This window comes from Podarcis cretensis (genome assembly GCF_951804945.1).
Source record: "Podarcis cretensis genome assembly, chromosome: 11".
NCBI lineage: Eukaryota > Metazoa > Chordata > Lepidosauria > Squamata > Lacertidae > Podarcis > Podarcis cretensis.
In genome coordinates this window covers 66212147-66227749 of record NC_137180.1, presented here as the reverse complement: position 1 = coordinate 66227749, position 15603 = coordinate 66212147, and the positions used below count along the sequence as shown (strand labels likewise).

General features: G+C 46.8%; 1 protein-coding gene across 1 annotated transcript; it reads left to right on the top strand.

The window, feature by feature from the left end:
* The first annotated feature begins 2445 nt into the window (after positions 1 to 2445).
* On the top strand, positions 2446 to 15510 carry LOC307226327 (B-cell differentiation antigen CD72-like). Its single transcript, XM_079995075.1, has 8 exons — positions 2446 to 2865; positions 2953 to 3063; positions 7518 to 7607; positions 7879 to 8184; positions 10583 to 10764; positions 11954 to 12039; positions 13047 to 13188; positions 15097 to 15510. The coding sequence occupies exons 1-7, from the start codon at positions 2796 to 2798 to the stop codon at positions 13183 to 13185; spliced, it is 984 nt and encodes a 327-aa protein (XP_079851201.1). The 5' UTR covers positions 2446 to 2795; the 3' UTR covers positions 13186 to 13188; positions 15097 to 15510.
* The last annotated feature ends 93 nt before the right edge of the window (positions 15511 to 15603 follow it).

Below are 15603 nucleotides of genomic sequence, written 5' to 3'. Positions count from 1 at the left end.
TTATAGGTTTGGTGTTATGTTATTAATAACCTTTTCTGCTGAGAGATAGCAAAGCGGATGAAAATAGAAACAAACCAGAAACGCAAGTTGGGGGAAGTCTTGGAGGGGAGGGAGGGAGGAATATATAGTAAACGTTAAGAATTTGAGATGTATGTAATGAATGAAAATGAAAAATGAATAAAATTTTCAAAAAAATTAATAAATTCTGTGTTCCAGACCCAATGCTAACCTGCAATTGAAGCCTATGAGCTGCAGACCTGCTTTGGCCCAGTGGCACTGAGCATGTCGGAGGCTCCTGGGATTCTCAGTGGCCTCATGAGCCACAAGCGCGTTCCAGGGAACGGCAAAGCCAGATACAATGGGGGGGGGGGGGGAGAGATTTCCATTTGTTTCCATGCCACTTTCCCACAAACCTGGGCCCAAAAGGGATCAAAATGTATCAAATGAGTATCAATAAGTATAACAATTAAGAGAAATTAGGAACAATTTGAAATAATCCTGAAGGCAAGAAGTAACCACATGGAAAGACCAATGCAACATTCTATGACACAATCCAGATAAGCTTACGTAATGTAACAGCTTGGGATCAAACAGGGGTGGGAATAATGCCCGACTCAGAAAGGAAACGGTTGGATCCTATAGAACAGGCATGTCCAAAGTCTGTTTCAGGGGCCTAATCCGGCCCACTGGTCGGTTTAATCCGGCTCCCGTGGCAGTTTATTTCCTGGGGTAAAATCCTTTAAAAACCCCAATAATTTCAATTCTTAAAAGAGGTCAACAACTTTGGTTGGCCTTTTGGTCGGCCCTCACAGCCCTTCACTTCATCAAATCTGGCCCTCTTTGAAAAAAGTTTGGACACCACTGCTGTAGAAGCTCACCCCTGATGGCTTGTTTGCCTTGGGCGGCCGAGGCCACTGCCCGGTGGGCTAATGCTGGGAGACCCCTTCCATCTGAGGCTCAGCTTGCATGTGTGCATGGAAATAATAATAATAAAGATTCTACCAGAGAAAATGCCTACCAGCTCCAAGGACTTTCATTCCAAGAAAAGCAAATCCCAGGTATGTGTTGTTGGGTCCTTCCCACCCCACCCCTCCAAAAAAACCAACCTCAGCTGTCCTGGCTGATGCAGAGGTGGTGCCCAAACTCTGGAACTCCCTCTCTGGGGGAAATATTTAGTAATATTCATTTTCCCCATATACAAAGACAACATCACTCACAGGCCGTCAACCATGTTGCTTAAACATATCAGATTTTTGCAGTTCACACACACACAAATCTTTCCACATTTGACCATGAAATCTTGGGGGGGAGGGTTATAAACACCATCTTTTTGACACATATACAGTGGTACCTCTGGTTGCAAACAGGATCCGTTCTGGAGGCCCGTTCGCAACATGAAAAGAGTGCAACCTGAAGCGCCGTATCTGCGCAGGTGCGCAGTGCAATTTGGTGCTTGTGCGCATGTGCGAAGCGTGATTTAGCGCTTGTGCTGTGTGCATGTGTGAGCGGCGAAACACGGAAGTAACCCTTTCCGGTACTTCTGGGTCGCCACAGGACGCAACCTGAAAAAACGTAACATGAAGCAAACGTAACATGAGGTATGATTGTAATCCAAAAATGGTTACCACACATCATAGAAAAGACAGGGACTAGAATTTCTTTGGCTGCATGATTCTAGCACATCAGCTTTTCAGCCGGGGCTATTGCCTATGCTGAAAGTTCAAGCCCAAGGCAGTGCGCCATTGCATGGCTATTTCCATATCTGCTGCCACAAGGAGGAATCTGCTGCCCCACTTTGTGAGGAAACCAGACCCTGGGTAACCACCAGGAACCCCTGGAATCTCCCACTGCTTGCAGGCTGGAATGGCAGGCAGCAAGACGAAAGTCAGTTCTTAAAACCCAGAATGGGTAAGCGGAATTGCAAAACTACCACATATGTTAGTAAGATCCAGTCTCCCCACATCCCCTCCCACAGGTTGATGTTGCCCCTGGGATCGTGTGGGATATTCGCAAGGGGGAAATATCCAACCTAAGTAAGAGTTTCAGAAGGAATCCCTTCATTGGACCCAAACTGTTTTAAAAGCCCCCAAAGTGTCTTCCGTTTTTTAAATTTTTCAATAGAGATTATTACTTGAAAGTTCATTTCCTAGGGAATATTTGTGGCCGTAAGATGGCCAAATTCTCCCTCAATTAATAGTTTGTATATACCGTATTTTCCCGTGTATAACATGCCCCTGTGTATAAGTATTTTGGGGGGTTCAAAATTAAGAAAATGTGTTGTGCACTATCTGTATATAAGACGATCCCTTATTTGAAACTTCAAAAATTTAGGGGAGGGGGAATAGTCTTATACACAGAAAAATACGGTAGCTCATACTCCTGCCTCTGATATGGCAGGGACATTCACCAGAGTTGTTCTAGAGCAGTCTGCTTGAATGGCTATGCTTTAGAAGAGGAAGGAAATGAACCCACGTCCTCATTCATGCGCACGAGGTCTACACTTAAGCAGTGAACTGTGGGCCCACACTGAGCACACGGCACATGCTTTGCTCTGCAGGGACAGACGGCGAGCACCCCAGGCGCCTGCCCTCTGGGGACCAGGGGAGGGCGTTCCTTTCCAGACCCCACCTGACAGAGCGGGGGCAGCAGGAGTCCGGATCTGATGCTCCGTGGGTCCCATCTGCTCCCAGGGACCAGTGGCCCAGCCCCACTCTCCCCACTCAGAGCATGTGAGGCTCAGGCAACTGCTTCCCACACCCCAGGGGCACATCGAGGACAGGGCTGGAGCTCCCAGGATGTCTCAGGGGGTGACTTACGCTGACCTGAGATTTGTGAAGGTCCCTCGAAGGGAGAGCCAGGAGGAAGGTAGAGGCACAGCCAGCCCAGATCTCCCCCCCCCCCAGCTCCCTCCCCCATGTCACCACCTGTTCCTCATACCACCTTGTCTCCCAGAGCCAAATGATGGGGAGCTCACCTATGAGAACATCCGGGGGCCCAGGACCAGGGGGCAGGAGGAGGAAAAGAAGGAGGAGGAGACCCCCAAGGAACCAGAAGATGCAAGAGGTGAGTCTCTGGTACCCTCCCCACTAGGAAGATGCTACCAGAGAAGGAAGGAGGGAAAGGAAGGGGGGGGGACTCTGGAGATGCTTGTTCTCCTCCACCAAATGGAGGCTCCTCACCAGTGCTGGATTAAACCCTCTGGAGGCCCCCAGGCAGTCAAAACCTCGGGGGAAGAGGGCCTCACAAATCATGTCCTAATACTTTTCTTATTTTACCAACCAACCATTTTAACATTTTAACATTTATTATTTTGCCATGAGCTCCCTAAAAAGCATGGGGGCCATAGGCTGGTGTCTATCTACGCTGCCTACTTAGTGATATTATTATTATTATTATTATTATTATTATTATTATTATTTGTTTTTCTGTTTTATCATATCATCAATGCATAATATGTTAAAGTCAGACCCTTAATAGTAAGAAAGGGGGGAAAGAAATAATAATAATGTATATACGGTAATAATAGATTCAGGTAGGTAACCGTGTTGGTCTGATGCAGTCGAAATAAAAATAACCTGAAGAAGTGTGCATGCACATGAAAAGCTTACACCAGAACAAACTTAGTTGGTCTGTAAGGTGCTACTGGACAATTTTCTATTTGTAAATAATAAATTATAATTTGTAAATAATAATAGCAACATAACTTATCCCTCCAGTTTAATTAACTCTTATAAACCTTAATTTTAACTCCCTGTCCACTCTTTCTCTGGTTTCCTGTTGGTTGTCTTCTTGACTGTGTTTTCTTCTACTACTAAATTATTTCCATTGCCTTACACTGTCCCACTTTGTCACATCCATTGCTGAGAATTCTTTTTTCAGTCTGTTACACTTATTTTCTTGTTAAAATGCTTTTTCCATGTATTCTATATATAATGTCCAGTTTCCTTATAAATTCATAGGGTCTTTACTTCTTAATCTGTTGTGCTGGCAAGTTCTATATATTCTTCTCTTGATGGTACGGCATCTGTTCTCCACTTTCGTGCTACCAGAATTTGGGCAGCTGAAGTCACATCCATAGAGTAGTCAAAGCGATAAACAACTACCTGACATTCAGAAGACATCTTAAGGCAGCCCTGTTCAGGGAAGTTTTTAACGTGTGATATTTTACTGTATTTTTGGTTTCTATGGAAGCCGCCCAGAGTGGCTGGGGAGGCCCAGCCAGATGGGCAGGGTATAAATAATATATTATTATTATTATTATTATTATTATTATTATTATTATTATTATTATACCAGCATGAGTTTGACCAAACTGCGGGAGGCAGTGGAAGACAGGAGTGCCTGGCGTGCTCTGGTCCAGGGGGTCACAAAGAGTTGGACATGGCTAAATGACTAAACAACCATATTGTTATTATTCCCAGAAGGAAAGCTTCTGGATTTTTAGGAAAAGTTCTTTTAAACATTTTCTTAAATTTGTTACAAACCACCTCCCATAATTATTTTATTATCCTATAAGACCACCATGAGTGATAAAATGTGCCAATTGTTTCTTTACATTTCTAGCATAGGGCACTTTTAGTTCTAAACATTTTTAGCTTGTTTACTTGGCATCAAGTACCTCCTGTGGATCATTTTTAAACAGTTTAGACTAGCAGTTTAAATTTAAATTTATTTTCCACAAATGTTCCCACAGGTTCAGATCAATATTATGACCCACATCTTGTGCCCATTTGATCACAGACGATTTCACCATTTTTTATTTAGTTTCCCAATCTAATAATATCCTATACATTTGAGGGGGGAAATTTAACTCTAGATCTTAATATTTCTTTTTCGAATTATGATGGTTTTTCTGCAAATCCTCATTTCTTATTCACCTTATATTTTGAACTGATTTAATGATAGTTTAGCTAGTCTGAAACAAATTCTTTAATCTCTTTATTTTCTCCTGAAAAGTATAACAAATCATTATAGGTACCCCAGTTACCACTCATATATTTCCTTGTCTCAGCTTCTATTGGGGATTACCACCTTGGTGTTTTGTTTTATTTTATTTTTTTGTATTTTCCCCACACCCTAATTAAGTGTTTTCTAATAACATGGTTGGCGAAGCTTTTACGTATTCCTTCTTTGCCATACCAGATACAAGCATGCCAGCCATGTTTGACATCAGGACCCTCCAAATCCAGCAGCTGTGTGTTTTCCAGCAGTATCCAGTCTTTTATCCGACACAGGCAGGCAGCTTCAAAATACAATTCCAAATCTGGGAGTGCGAAACCTCAGCTTTAAAAGTAGGGGCCACATTTCATTCCACACATTGCAGGAGGGGGTAGCCGGTTGTTTCAGGATGACAACTGGCTTTATGCAATATTGTGCTGTTCTGAAGTGCCCTGCTTTACAGAACTCTTCTATGTAAACAAGTGAGCAAAGGAGCCCTCCAGCTTGCCACTGATTTGCAGGTGACATTTAGGTTTGCACAGATTACGGGACTCTGGCACCCAACTGCAGCAAATCCATTTTTTTTAAGGATCAGACTTTAAAGGGGAAAGAAATCCTGTACCACCTGCAAGAATCTGAGTTTTCTTGGTTTGGAAAATGATGGGGAAATGGATTCAAAAGTGTGGGGTGGTGAACAAATGACTAAGGGCAAGCAATCACAAACAATGCAGAACAAATGCTTTACCTCTACCTAAATGCTGAATAAATAAGTCCACCTAAGTTTGGCACAAGTAAATACTCAACAAACAGATTGCCTGGAGTCGCCCAAGCCAGTTTCCCTTTCCACCAAGGGCCACTTTGCTTAGCAAATCAGCACGTCTTGAGACCACTGACATTTAAGATGCAAAGTCTGCATTTTATTTTCCTTATTTACTGTAAGTGGAACTTTTTTTATCAAGCAAATATGACTCATTCTGGTGTTTTGCAGAAGTAAGAAAGCGGCATAGATAAGAAAGGTTCTCCATTTATCTGAGAAACTTAAAATACAAGTTCAAGATGGTGAAAGGGGTATTTATCTCAGAAGAAGAAGAAGAAGAGTTTGGATTTGATATCCCGCTTTATCACTCCCCTTCAGGAGCCTCAAAGCGGCTAACATTCTCCTTTCCCTTCCTCCCTCACAACAAGCACTCTGTGAGGTGAGTGGGGCTGAGAGACTTCAGAGAAGTGTGACTGGCCCAAGGTCACCCAGCAACTGCATGTGGAGGAGCGGAGACGTGAACCCGGTTCCCCAGATTACGAGACTACCGCTCTTAACCACTACACCACACTGGCTCTCAATAGATTTCTGACCTGCCTTGACTTCTGGACAGGTAACACCATTAAAACACCCATCTGCCCAGCTGGTTTTGTCTGCTCAAATAATGAATAATAAGCCAAACAATAATATTCCACATGCATGTGACTTTCAGCATTTGGAGCGATGCTTACAAGACCTTGTAAAGTAAGGCAGTCTGAGTATTGTGGCAGGTATCTAATCACCATCAAATCCCCAGGTCCCAGGCTGAAGTTCTGCTTGCAGCCCCTTGTCCTCCACATCCAGTGACAGCATTACCATCAAGGATCCTTCAGAGACCAGAGTCCTGCTCTTCTGGTCGTTCCACCAGCACAAGCATTTCTGCTTGCCAGACTGAACGACTCTCCCCGCTCTCCTCCCTTTGAATGTTGTCCTGGGGGTTCTCCTGACTTGGGGAGCCCAGGGAGAGGCGAAGGAGGGGGATCCCAGTACAGTCCCCGGAAGCCTTGCGCCTCAGTGTCGGGTTCGTGGGATCCGGGCCTTTATCTTTCCCTCTCCCTTTGCACCACCCAGTCTTCTGGCTTCTCCTCCCTGGGCAATGTGAAGACAGCCGAGGAGATGGAGGGGAAAGACTGGAGTTATCATCGTGGATGCTTGAGAGGTGGGGATCTCTGCCTTTTAGGGGGAGAGCTGTATTCTGAGACTAATGATTTTCCTACTTGGGATCTAGATTCCAGACATCTTCCATACAAGCAAGAATCAGAGCGTTTTGGAGCACAGAGTGTTTGGGAACCCAGCCCAGCCTTGTCTCCACGGGCTGGCAGCAGCCCTCCACGGTTTCAGACTGGGGCCTCTTCCATCCCTCCCTGGAGATGCCACCAGGGACTGAGCCTGGCCCCTTCTGCATGCAGAGCAGCTGTTCTGCCACTCAGCTAACTCTCTTCCCAGTTCCCAGTATAGAACAATGACTGGATGGGCCAAACTCCCCAGAGGATGAGGCTTGTCTGCACCCAGTTCAAAACATGCTCACTCCTTGGCAACTATTCATTCAACATTTTCAGGAAGGCCTTCACAGCGAGGGGCACTGAAGGCAGGATCCATCCCTGCACGAGCGCACCTTCTTGCCTCCTTCCCATGCACAGCACAGACACACAGTCCTGAACATGCCTCGGAGCACCAGCTGTTACAGGGACAAGTGGTCATTTCCCAACGGCAACCGGGCAGCTTTGGGGCTAAAAGCGGTCAGGAAGAACCCCCAGCTGATCCCAGTAAGTTTCTCTTGCAGAGTCAGACCGTCGGACCTGGTTCACCATCCTGGCATTGTTGGCCACCTGCCTCTTCCTTCTTGCCACCGCCATAGGACTGGGGGTCCAATGTGAGTAGCGGGTGCCCCCTGCCCAAAACCATCACCCTGGGAAAAGCCAATCAACTGGGGGGGATCACAGTTGGCTCACAGCTTGCCCTCTCTGCCCTGGGCTCTGAGCATGAAAAGGTGCCTTTGAATAATGTAGTTCATGAGGGTCAGCTTGCAGTGGTCTGGTCCCCTGGGAAAAAGCCACCAAAGGAGACCAGCTGCTTTGGCTGCTCTTGGTGGTCCTTCTGGGGAAGAGCCCAACCTGGTGTCCCTCCCCCCTTCCCCTCTGCAGATGGGCAGCTCTCCCAGCAGCTCCAGAGGGAATCCCAAAACCATGCAGAGCAGAGCAATCTCCTGGCCCAGAGACTCGGCACCTTGGAGGAGAGCCTGTCCGGTTCTCAGGAGCTGCTCCGCAAGGCTGAAAGAGATCTCCTTCTCACCCAGAAGGCCCTGGAGGAAAGCTGGAGGGATGGGAACAGGACACAGCGGCAGCTGGGAGACCAAGTGAGGCAAGCAGACCTCAACCTGACGCATCTGAAGTGGGAGAAGGAGCAAGTCGAGAGAGCGCTGGGCCAAGCCACCTCCTGCCAGCAGATGGGTAGGTCTGTGGTGTGGGAATGTTCAGGGAGGCAGGAGAGGATATATTGTTTGTTAATATCCTTCCTAACTTGGGCTAGCAAGTTCCTTTACTTAGCAGAGTTTCACATTCCCCTTTTAAACGGACAGCAGGTAGCTGGTTGCAGGCTTGTGTGAGCCTCTCACTATCAGGTTCCTGGTAAGTTCCCTTATATCCCTCTTAAAAGAATAAACACACCACAATCTTGTGTAAAGTATATAACAGAAGTTTACTCACATTATCAGTTCACAGTTGGATCCCTGAAGGCAGACTTAGTTACAAAGTGTATATATATGGATCTACCCCATAGAGGGGGTTAATCCCAGTGACTGCAGTCTGGCAGTCACTGCAGTTCACACGACAAAAGGAAGACGGAAAAGAGTGAGGTTTTGCTTTTGTTACCTGCACAGGTAAGGTCACACCCATCTATAGTCACATGCAATAGGAAGTATGTCCCATCAAGGAGGAAACAGGAAGTTCTGACTGGCTGGACCAAACATCTCCCTGCATGTCCACTCTAGGAAAACGAGGAATGTTGTACTTGACTGCTATCTATGTATCACATCCCACATGTGGCTCTTGGCAGCCTGGGGGGCTGGGGGAGCCCTGACCCTGTTCATTGCTTAGACAGATGAGCATTTATTTTAGGGATGTGATCTGTTGATGGACTGGGAGGGGCCTTTGTTGGTGCCACTCTGTGGCAACTGCGCCACACCCTCGGGCACCATCTCTGGGCTCAGTGTGATCCACTCACCACATCCCAGGAACTTACAAAATGAAACTGAAACTCTTGCACAGCCTCTGGGGCGCATCTCCCAGGTCACATGTTGCTTTATGCCCAGCAGCCACCATGCACCACCGATCATCACTCGTTCTCTATAACAGGCACGTCCAGCTCTATAGAGAATGCGATCTACTCCCAGTATAAGAAAACTGGCATTGCCCATAGTTGTTGAGTTTTTTCAGGGGGACAGACCAGAGTTGGCATTAGTTGTTGAGATTTTGGGGGGAAGGATTGAATTAAAACACTTGTCCTACAGTCCGTTGCTCTCCCTCATTCCCCCACTCGGCCGCCGACACAGGGAATACAACATTTCTAAGTGGCATCAGTGGCAACGATGGAATGTAGTGCCAGGGGCGGGGTACGTCGCGAGCACTAAGGAGCAACAGGGGGGTCACTTGAGAGCCAGTGTGGTGTAGTGGTCAAGAGCGGTGGACTCATAATCTGGGGAACCGGGTTCACTTCCCTGCTCCTCCACATGCAGCTGCTGGGTGACCTTGGGCCAGTCACACTTCTCTGAAGTCTCTCAGATTGCTTGTTGTGGGGAAGGAAGGGAAAGGAGAATGTTAGCCGCTTTGACATTCCTTAGGGTAGTGATAAAGTTGGATATCAAATCCAAACTCCTCCTCCTCTTCTTCTTCTTCTTCAGGGAAGTTTTTAACGTGTGATATTTTATTGTATTTTTGCTTTCTATGGAAGCCGCCCAGAGTGGCTGGGGAGGCCCAGCCAGATGGGCGGGGTATAAATAATAAATTATTATTATTATTATTATTATTATTATTATTATTATTATTATTCTCTCCTCCAATCAACCTGGAGCACTCTGGCGATCTACCTGTCTATCGCAGTTGACCAGTTGGACATTACTGCTCTATAATTTCGCATGAACTGGACCTAGCACAGATTCTCTTCTGCAAAGCCACAAAAAAGATTTGTTGCTGATGAGTGCCAAATAATAATGTGCCAGGATGCTAACAACAACATACCACATTTTTTGCTCTATAGGACGCACCAGACCACAAGAAGCACCTAGTTTTTGGAGGAGAAAAACAAGAGAAAAAAAAATTCTGAATCTCAGAAGCCAGAACAGCAAGAGGGATCGCTGTGCAGTGAAAGCAGCAATCCCTCTTGCTGTTCTGGCTTCTGGGATAGCTGCGCAGCCTGCATTCGCTCCATAAGACGCACACACATTTCCCCTTACTTTTTAGGAGGGAAAAAGTGAGTCTTATGGAGTGAAAAATATGGTATTTGTAGCCCACCCACTCTGGGTGGCTCCCAACAGAATATGAAGAAGAAGAAGAAGAAGAAGAAGAAGAAGAAGAAGAAGAAGAAGAAGAAGAGGCAGCGGCAGTGATAAAACATCAAACATTTTAAAAATCCCTAAACAAGGCTGCCTTCAGATGTCTTCTAAAAGTCAGATAGTTGTTTATTATGAATCTCACCGCCCAAATGGTGATACCCTGGAGGGGCACACAGGCTCTCAGCAGATTGGCAGGACACGTCTGTGCCCCACCAGGGCTTGGCTGCCAGCCTGAGGCCACCTGCCAGTCTCAGCCGCTCAGAAGCTGAAAGCCGCTCTCTTGACCTTCTCTCCCCCAGGCTGCTGTCCCCATGGATGGAAGATCTTCAGGTGGAAATGCCTGTGGGTTTCACCTTCGTCAGAAAGGAAGAGCTGGAGAAACAGCAAGGAAGCCTGCCGAGCCAGATTGTCTCAGCTGCTTATTTTAAAGCCCTGGAGCGCAAGGGAATTATGGGATGGTGTAATAGCAAGGGATGAGGAGGTAATAACTGTAGGGTACAAGTAGCTCCAACATAATGCAAGGGGGTGGAAGGTGGGCAGGGGACGTCGAGTCCAGAGTCAAACCTTACTGGCCAGTAAGAGAAACCCAGAAGCAGGTTATTCTCCAGTTCCACCCAAAATGAAACCCATTGATTTCACACTGCTGGGGACCCAAACCATAGAACAGGAAGTCAAAATCACAGAAGTGGAAGCAATGAGATCGCAGGGAGCGAGCGATGTGCTGCGTGGCCCAGTTCACACACTGCTGTGAGCAATGGTTCCTGGCTTGCTGTGAACAAACAGTTTCTTCTGAACCGAGACAGGTATGTTTCACCTGCCCTGAAGAAACCCATATCAGCTGGCAGATGGAGACCCCGGTCCAGACATTGCGCTCAGCTTGGCTTCCTCTCCTGTTGTGAAGCAGGAATGATCTGGCCTGCTGCTCATTCATGGTCAGCCATTACCCACAACTTGCTCTGATGAGGGGCAAAATGGATAGGGACAGGCCACCCCCCCCTGCAGAGCATATCCAGGGGTCTACGAGAAAGGATATTCAGCACTAGGGGTGGGGAACCCGTTTGGCTCCACCTGACCTCACAACGTCCCTGCAAGGCACGGCTAAGCAAAGGTTTCCTCCTCTGTTTTAGCCAGCCTTTTAGTGAAAACCCATCCCTGAATCAGGAAGGACCTTGAATGTAAACCTGCCAAAGTGAGCAGGGTTTAAGCCACACTTGAGGAAAGAGGCATTTTGGCTGATAGGAAGAAAGGAAGGGGAGGGGAAGTCTCAGAGACTAGAAAATGAAATGAGAGCAGGACAAATGCAGTCAAGGGGAGGGGAAACAGCAGCTCCTTAGGACCCCAGGAATAATAATAATAATAATAATAATAATAATAATAATAATAATAAATTCTATACCCCCGTCCATCTGGCTGGGTTTCCCCAGCCACTCTGGTCAGCTTTCAACAGAGCATTAAAAACAGAATAAAACTTCTAACATAAAAAACTTCCCTAAACAGGGCTGCCTTCAGATGTCTTATAAAAGTCAGGTAGTTGTTTATTTCCTTGACATCTGATAGGAGGGCGCTCCTTCAGGGATACTTACAGCCCGTTGTCCAAATAACTCACTCATCCATCACAATTCTGACTCCACTGATTAGCTAAAAACACTCTTTTTGCTCCTACTCAACAGCCAAATGAATACTGGATTGGACTACGAGAAACATGGTTTGGAACGAAGTGGGTTTTCACTTGGGTTGATGGCACCCCCTATGAAGCGTAAGTACACCAGAGAAGGTCCTTTTGCTACCGCCTGGTCCTGTTGGATGACTACAGGATTGGAAGAATCCAATCCCCCCAGAAGGCAAAAGCACAATAGCTCAGGTAGAATTTCCACAGCCTCTCAGGAAAAGAACCATCAGGGCCAAGAGGGTGGCACAAAGACCCCGTCAGAGAAGAAAAAGGATCATAAACTTTGGCAAAAGAAGCAGGCAATACAAAGCAAGAGAAATGAATTACACTGAGCACATTTTTGAAAACAGAGGGCTGTATCCAACTCAGCTTTAATCAAAGCAGAGCCATCAGAAGGAACAGACCTGGGTTAATCCTGCCATCACTTTCAGTGGGGTATCAGTCTCCCTCCAGATCCAAAACAGCCCAGGGTTAATCTCAAGGGGAATCCAGACAAGATCCAAAGAGGCAGGGGAGAGGCTGCCCCAGACCCCTCAGCCAGACCCACCGGCTGGCCCTCCTCCTACTCCTGAGTCTCAATGTGGCCCTTGCATGACTCTGCAGGGAGGAGGATGGGGACCAGAGGAGCCTTCGTTTCCCTTGCCTGCCTCTGGCTCCACCTGCTGTGCACATCTCAGCATCATCTAGCTCTTATCATCCACTTTCCTCCCCATTTGAACTGGACCAGAGAAGAGTCCACCCACAAGTATTTCCATCTGTATACAAGGAGCCATTTCCCTGTTTAGACCAGGAGGCGTCCCCTTCTGTGTTTCTCCCTGATGCCGAAAGCCAAGCATGCACCTTGTCTTTCCCAGCGCAGGAAATGCACAGAAACTCCCAGCCAGGCAACTGTAAATTCTCAGCACAGACTTTTTAGATTGTGGCATGATATCTGCCGTAGAAATTCCAGACCTGTTGCCCCTGTGGGCTTACAACCAGCCCTGGAGATTTGGGTGCCGCCAACAGTAGAGGGAGCAGCCCATTGTGCAGAGAGAGAGAACTAGGGTGGATTTTGTCCCAGAGTTCTTTCATAAATTGCTTTTTGAACCTTTCAGAAGTGAAAGACTTAGTCAGAGATGGGATTATCAGTTTGGAACACTGAAGAGTGGAATCGTCTCAGTAGATATTGAAGAAACGCCACATCCGTACATTTGTGAGAAGGCAGCCAGCCCTGAGCCACCATTTCCTGGTTGAGAGGTAGGAGATGAATTAGGGGAGGCAGAGTTGCTCCAGCCCCTCGGTCATTTTGGCTGCTGTTTTCTGAACCTTTTCCACCTCAGCAATATCCGTTTTGAGGTGTGGCACCAGATTTGTATCATGGCAGTTTCATGACATTGGCAGTTTTGTTTTCAATTCCTTTCCTAATGACCCCCGGCAGAGATTTTGCCTTTTTCGCTGCCACGGCACACTTGGTCTGCATCTTGAACAAGCTCTCTGCTGTGACCCCAAGGTCTCGCTCCTGGTCCAGTTCAGACAACCACCAGCCTGTACATGAAATCAGAATTTTCTGCCTCAAAGTGAATCACTTGACCCTGGCTTGCACTGAACGGCGTTCGCCATTTCCCCTCCCATTCGCGCAGTTTGGACAGGTCTCCTTGCCGCTCTTCGCAATCTCTTTTTCTTTCACCAACCCTGAACAGCTTCCTGTCATTAGCAGACTTGGTCACCTCACTGCTAACTTTGGATCAACTATGAACAAGCCAGAAACCACAGGTCCCAATCCCTGATCCTTGGGGATTTCTAATTCTTACCATTTGCATTTATTCCTACTCTTTGCTTCCTGCGACTCAGGGCCCCCACCTCCCATCACATGTCAAGGAAATATACAACTGAGAGACCTTTATCTCATTATACATGATAAAGCTATTCTTAGCCATCTCACCCCTTGCTTTTTCCTGTAAGACCTATTGCAGTCGTTAAGAGTCGTCAACAGGCTCATCACAGCTATCTGCCAATCACCCATTCCCACCACCCTTCTGAGTAATACCCCTCCCCACCCTCTCACTATATATAAGGGTCTGGTGACCTGTTTCAGTGTATCTGAAGAAGTGTGCATGCACACAAAAGCTCATACCAAGAACAAACTTAGTTGGTCTCCAAGGTACTACTGGAAGGAATTGTTGTATTTTGTTTTGACTTTTAGAAGACATCTAAAGGCAGCCCTGTTTAGGGACGTTTTTAATGTTTGAAGTTTTATTCTGTTTTTAGTGTTCTGTTGGGAGCCGCCCGGAGTGGCTGGGGAAACCCAGCCAGATGGGCAGGGTATAAATAGAGGTATTCGCTCTACGTGGGGCTGCCCTTGAAGCTGTCCCAGAAACTCCAGCGGGTACAGAATGCTGCAGCGAGGCTCCTCACGGGGTCTCTGCCATGGGAGCATATTCACCCAGTGCTTTTCAAGCTGCACTGGCTCCCGGTGGAGTACAGGGTCAGGTTCAAGGTTTGCTTTTGACCTTTAAAGCCCTTCACGGCCTAGGACTCTCGTACCTACGGGACCGACTCTCCTGGTCTGCCCCACGGAGAGCCTCAAGGTCCATAAATAACAACACCCTAGTGGTCCCGGGCCCTAAGGAAGTTAGATTGGCTTCAACCAGAGCCAGGGCCTTTTCAATACTGGCTCCTGCGGTGGAATGCTCTGCCTCATGAGACCAGGGCCCTGCAGGATCTGATTTCTTTCCGCAGGGCCTGTAAGACAGAGTTGTTCCGCCTGGCCTTTGGCTTGGAGCCAATTTGATTCCCTTTCTTTTCCTTCTCCTCCTGCGATGAGGCTACATTTTAATATTTTAATGTTCCATTATTTTAATGTTGTATTTTATTTTTGTTTTTAAGTTTGTAATCATTCATCTTGTTTTTATTATTGCTTGTAAGCCGCTCTGAGCCCGGCCTTGGCTGGGGAGGGCGGGGTATAAATTAAAAATTATTATTATTATTATTATTATTATTAATAATAATAATAATAATAAAATGATGATGATGGTAATGATGTTTCTCCCACGATGTTCAAGTCACGTGTCCAGAAGGTGGGGATTTTTGCTTCTTTTCCTCCTGCTGCTTTTTCTGGCAAAATTCGCTCCTTACTGCTGAACGGGAACAAACGTCAACCCACAGAAAACCCATTTTGTTCTTCTCATTAATGTATTTCTAATAATGTGTTGGGGTCCGTTGTTGTTTGCTTAGCTAGCCAAACAGGAAATGTTCCTCATGGGCATCCATTTAATGCTTGGAATTTGCAGAGGCCACTGCAGGTCCTAGGCGCACGAATTGGGACGTCTCAGGACCTTGAACTGGTGGACTCCGAAGAAGGGACGGCGCTTCTGGAGCTGCTTCGGCCACAGAGTTCTGCTGTGATACGGAAAGGGGGGGGGCATGTCTTCTTTACCTTCTTCTTCGCTACAATCTATCCATTTATTCCCAATTGTCAATGTCAAAAGGGACTAAAATCTATAATCCCTCAAGCAAGGTGTCAAGACCCTAATCCTGTCAAATCGCTCTGATCAGCCTTTCCTCCAGGCAATGTCAGGTGGCAGACTGGACCATTGTCTTCTCATCCCCAATACTCAGGAAGTGTTTATCTGCGCATATCTCCGACTCTGCATATTCCCCCCTCCCTCCTCC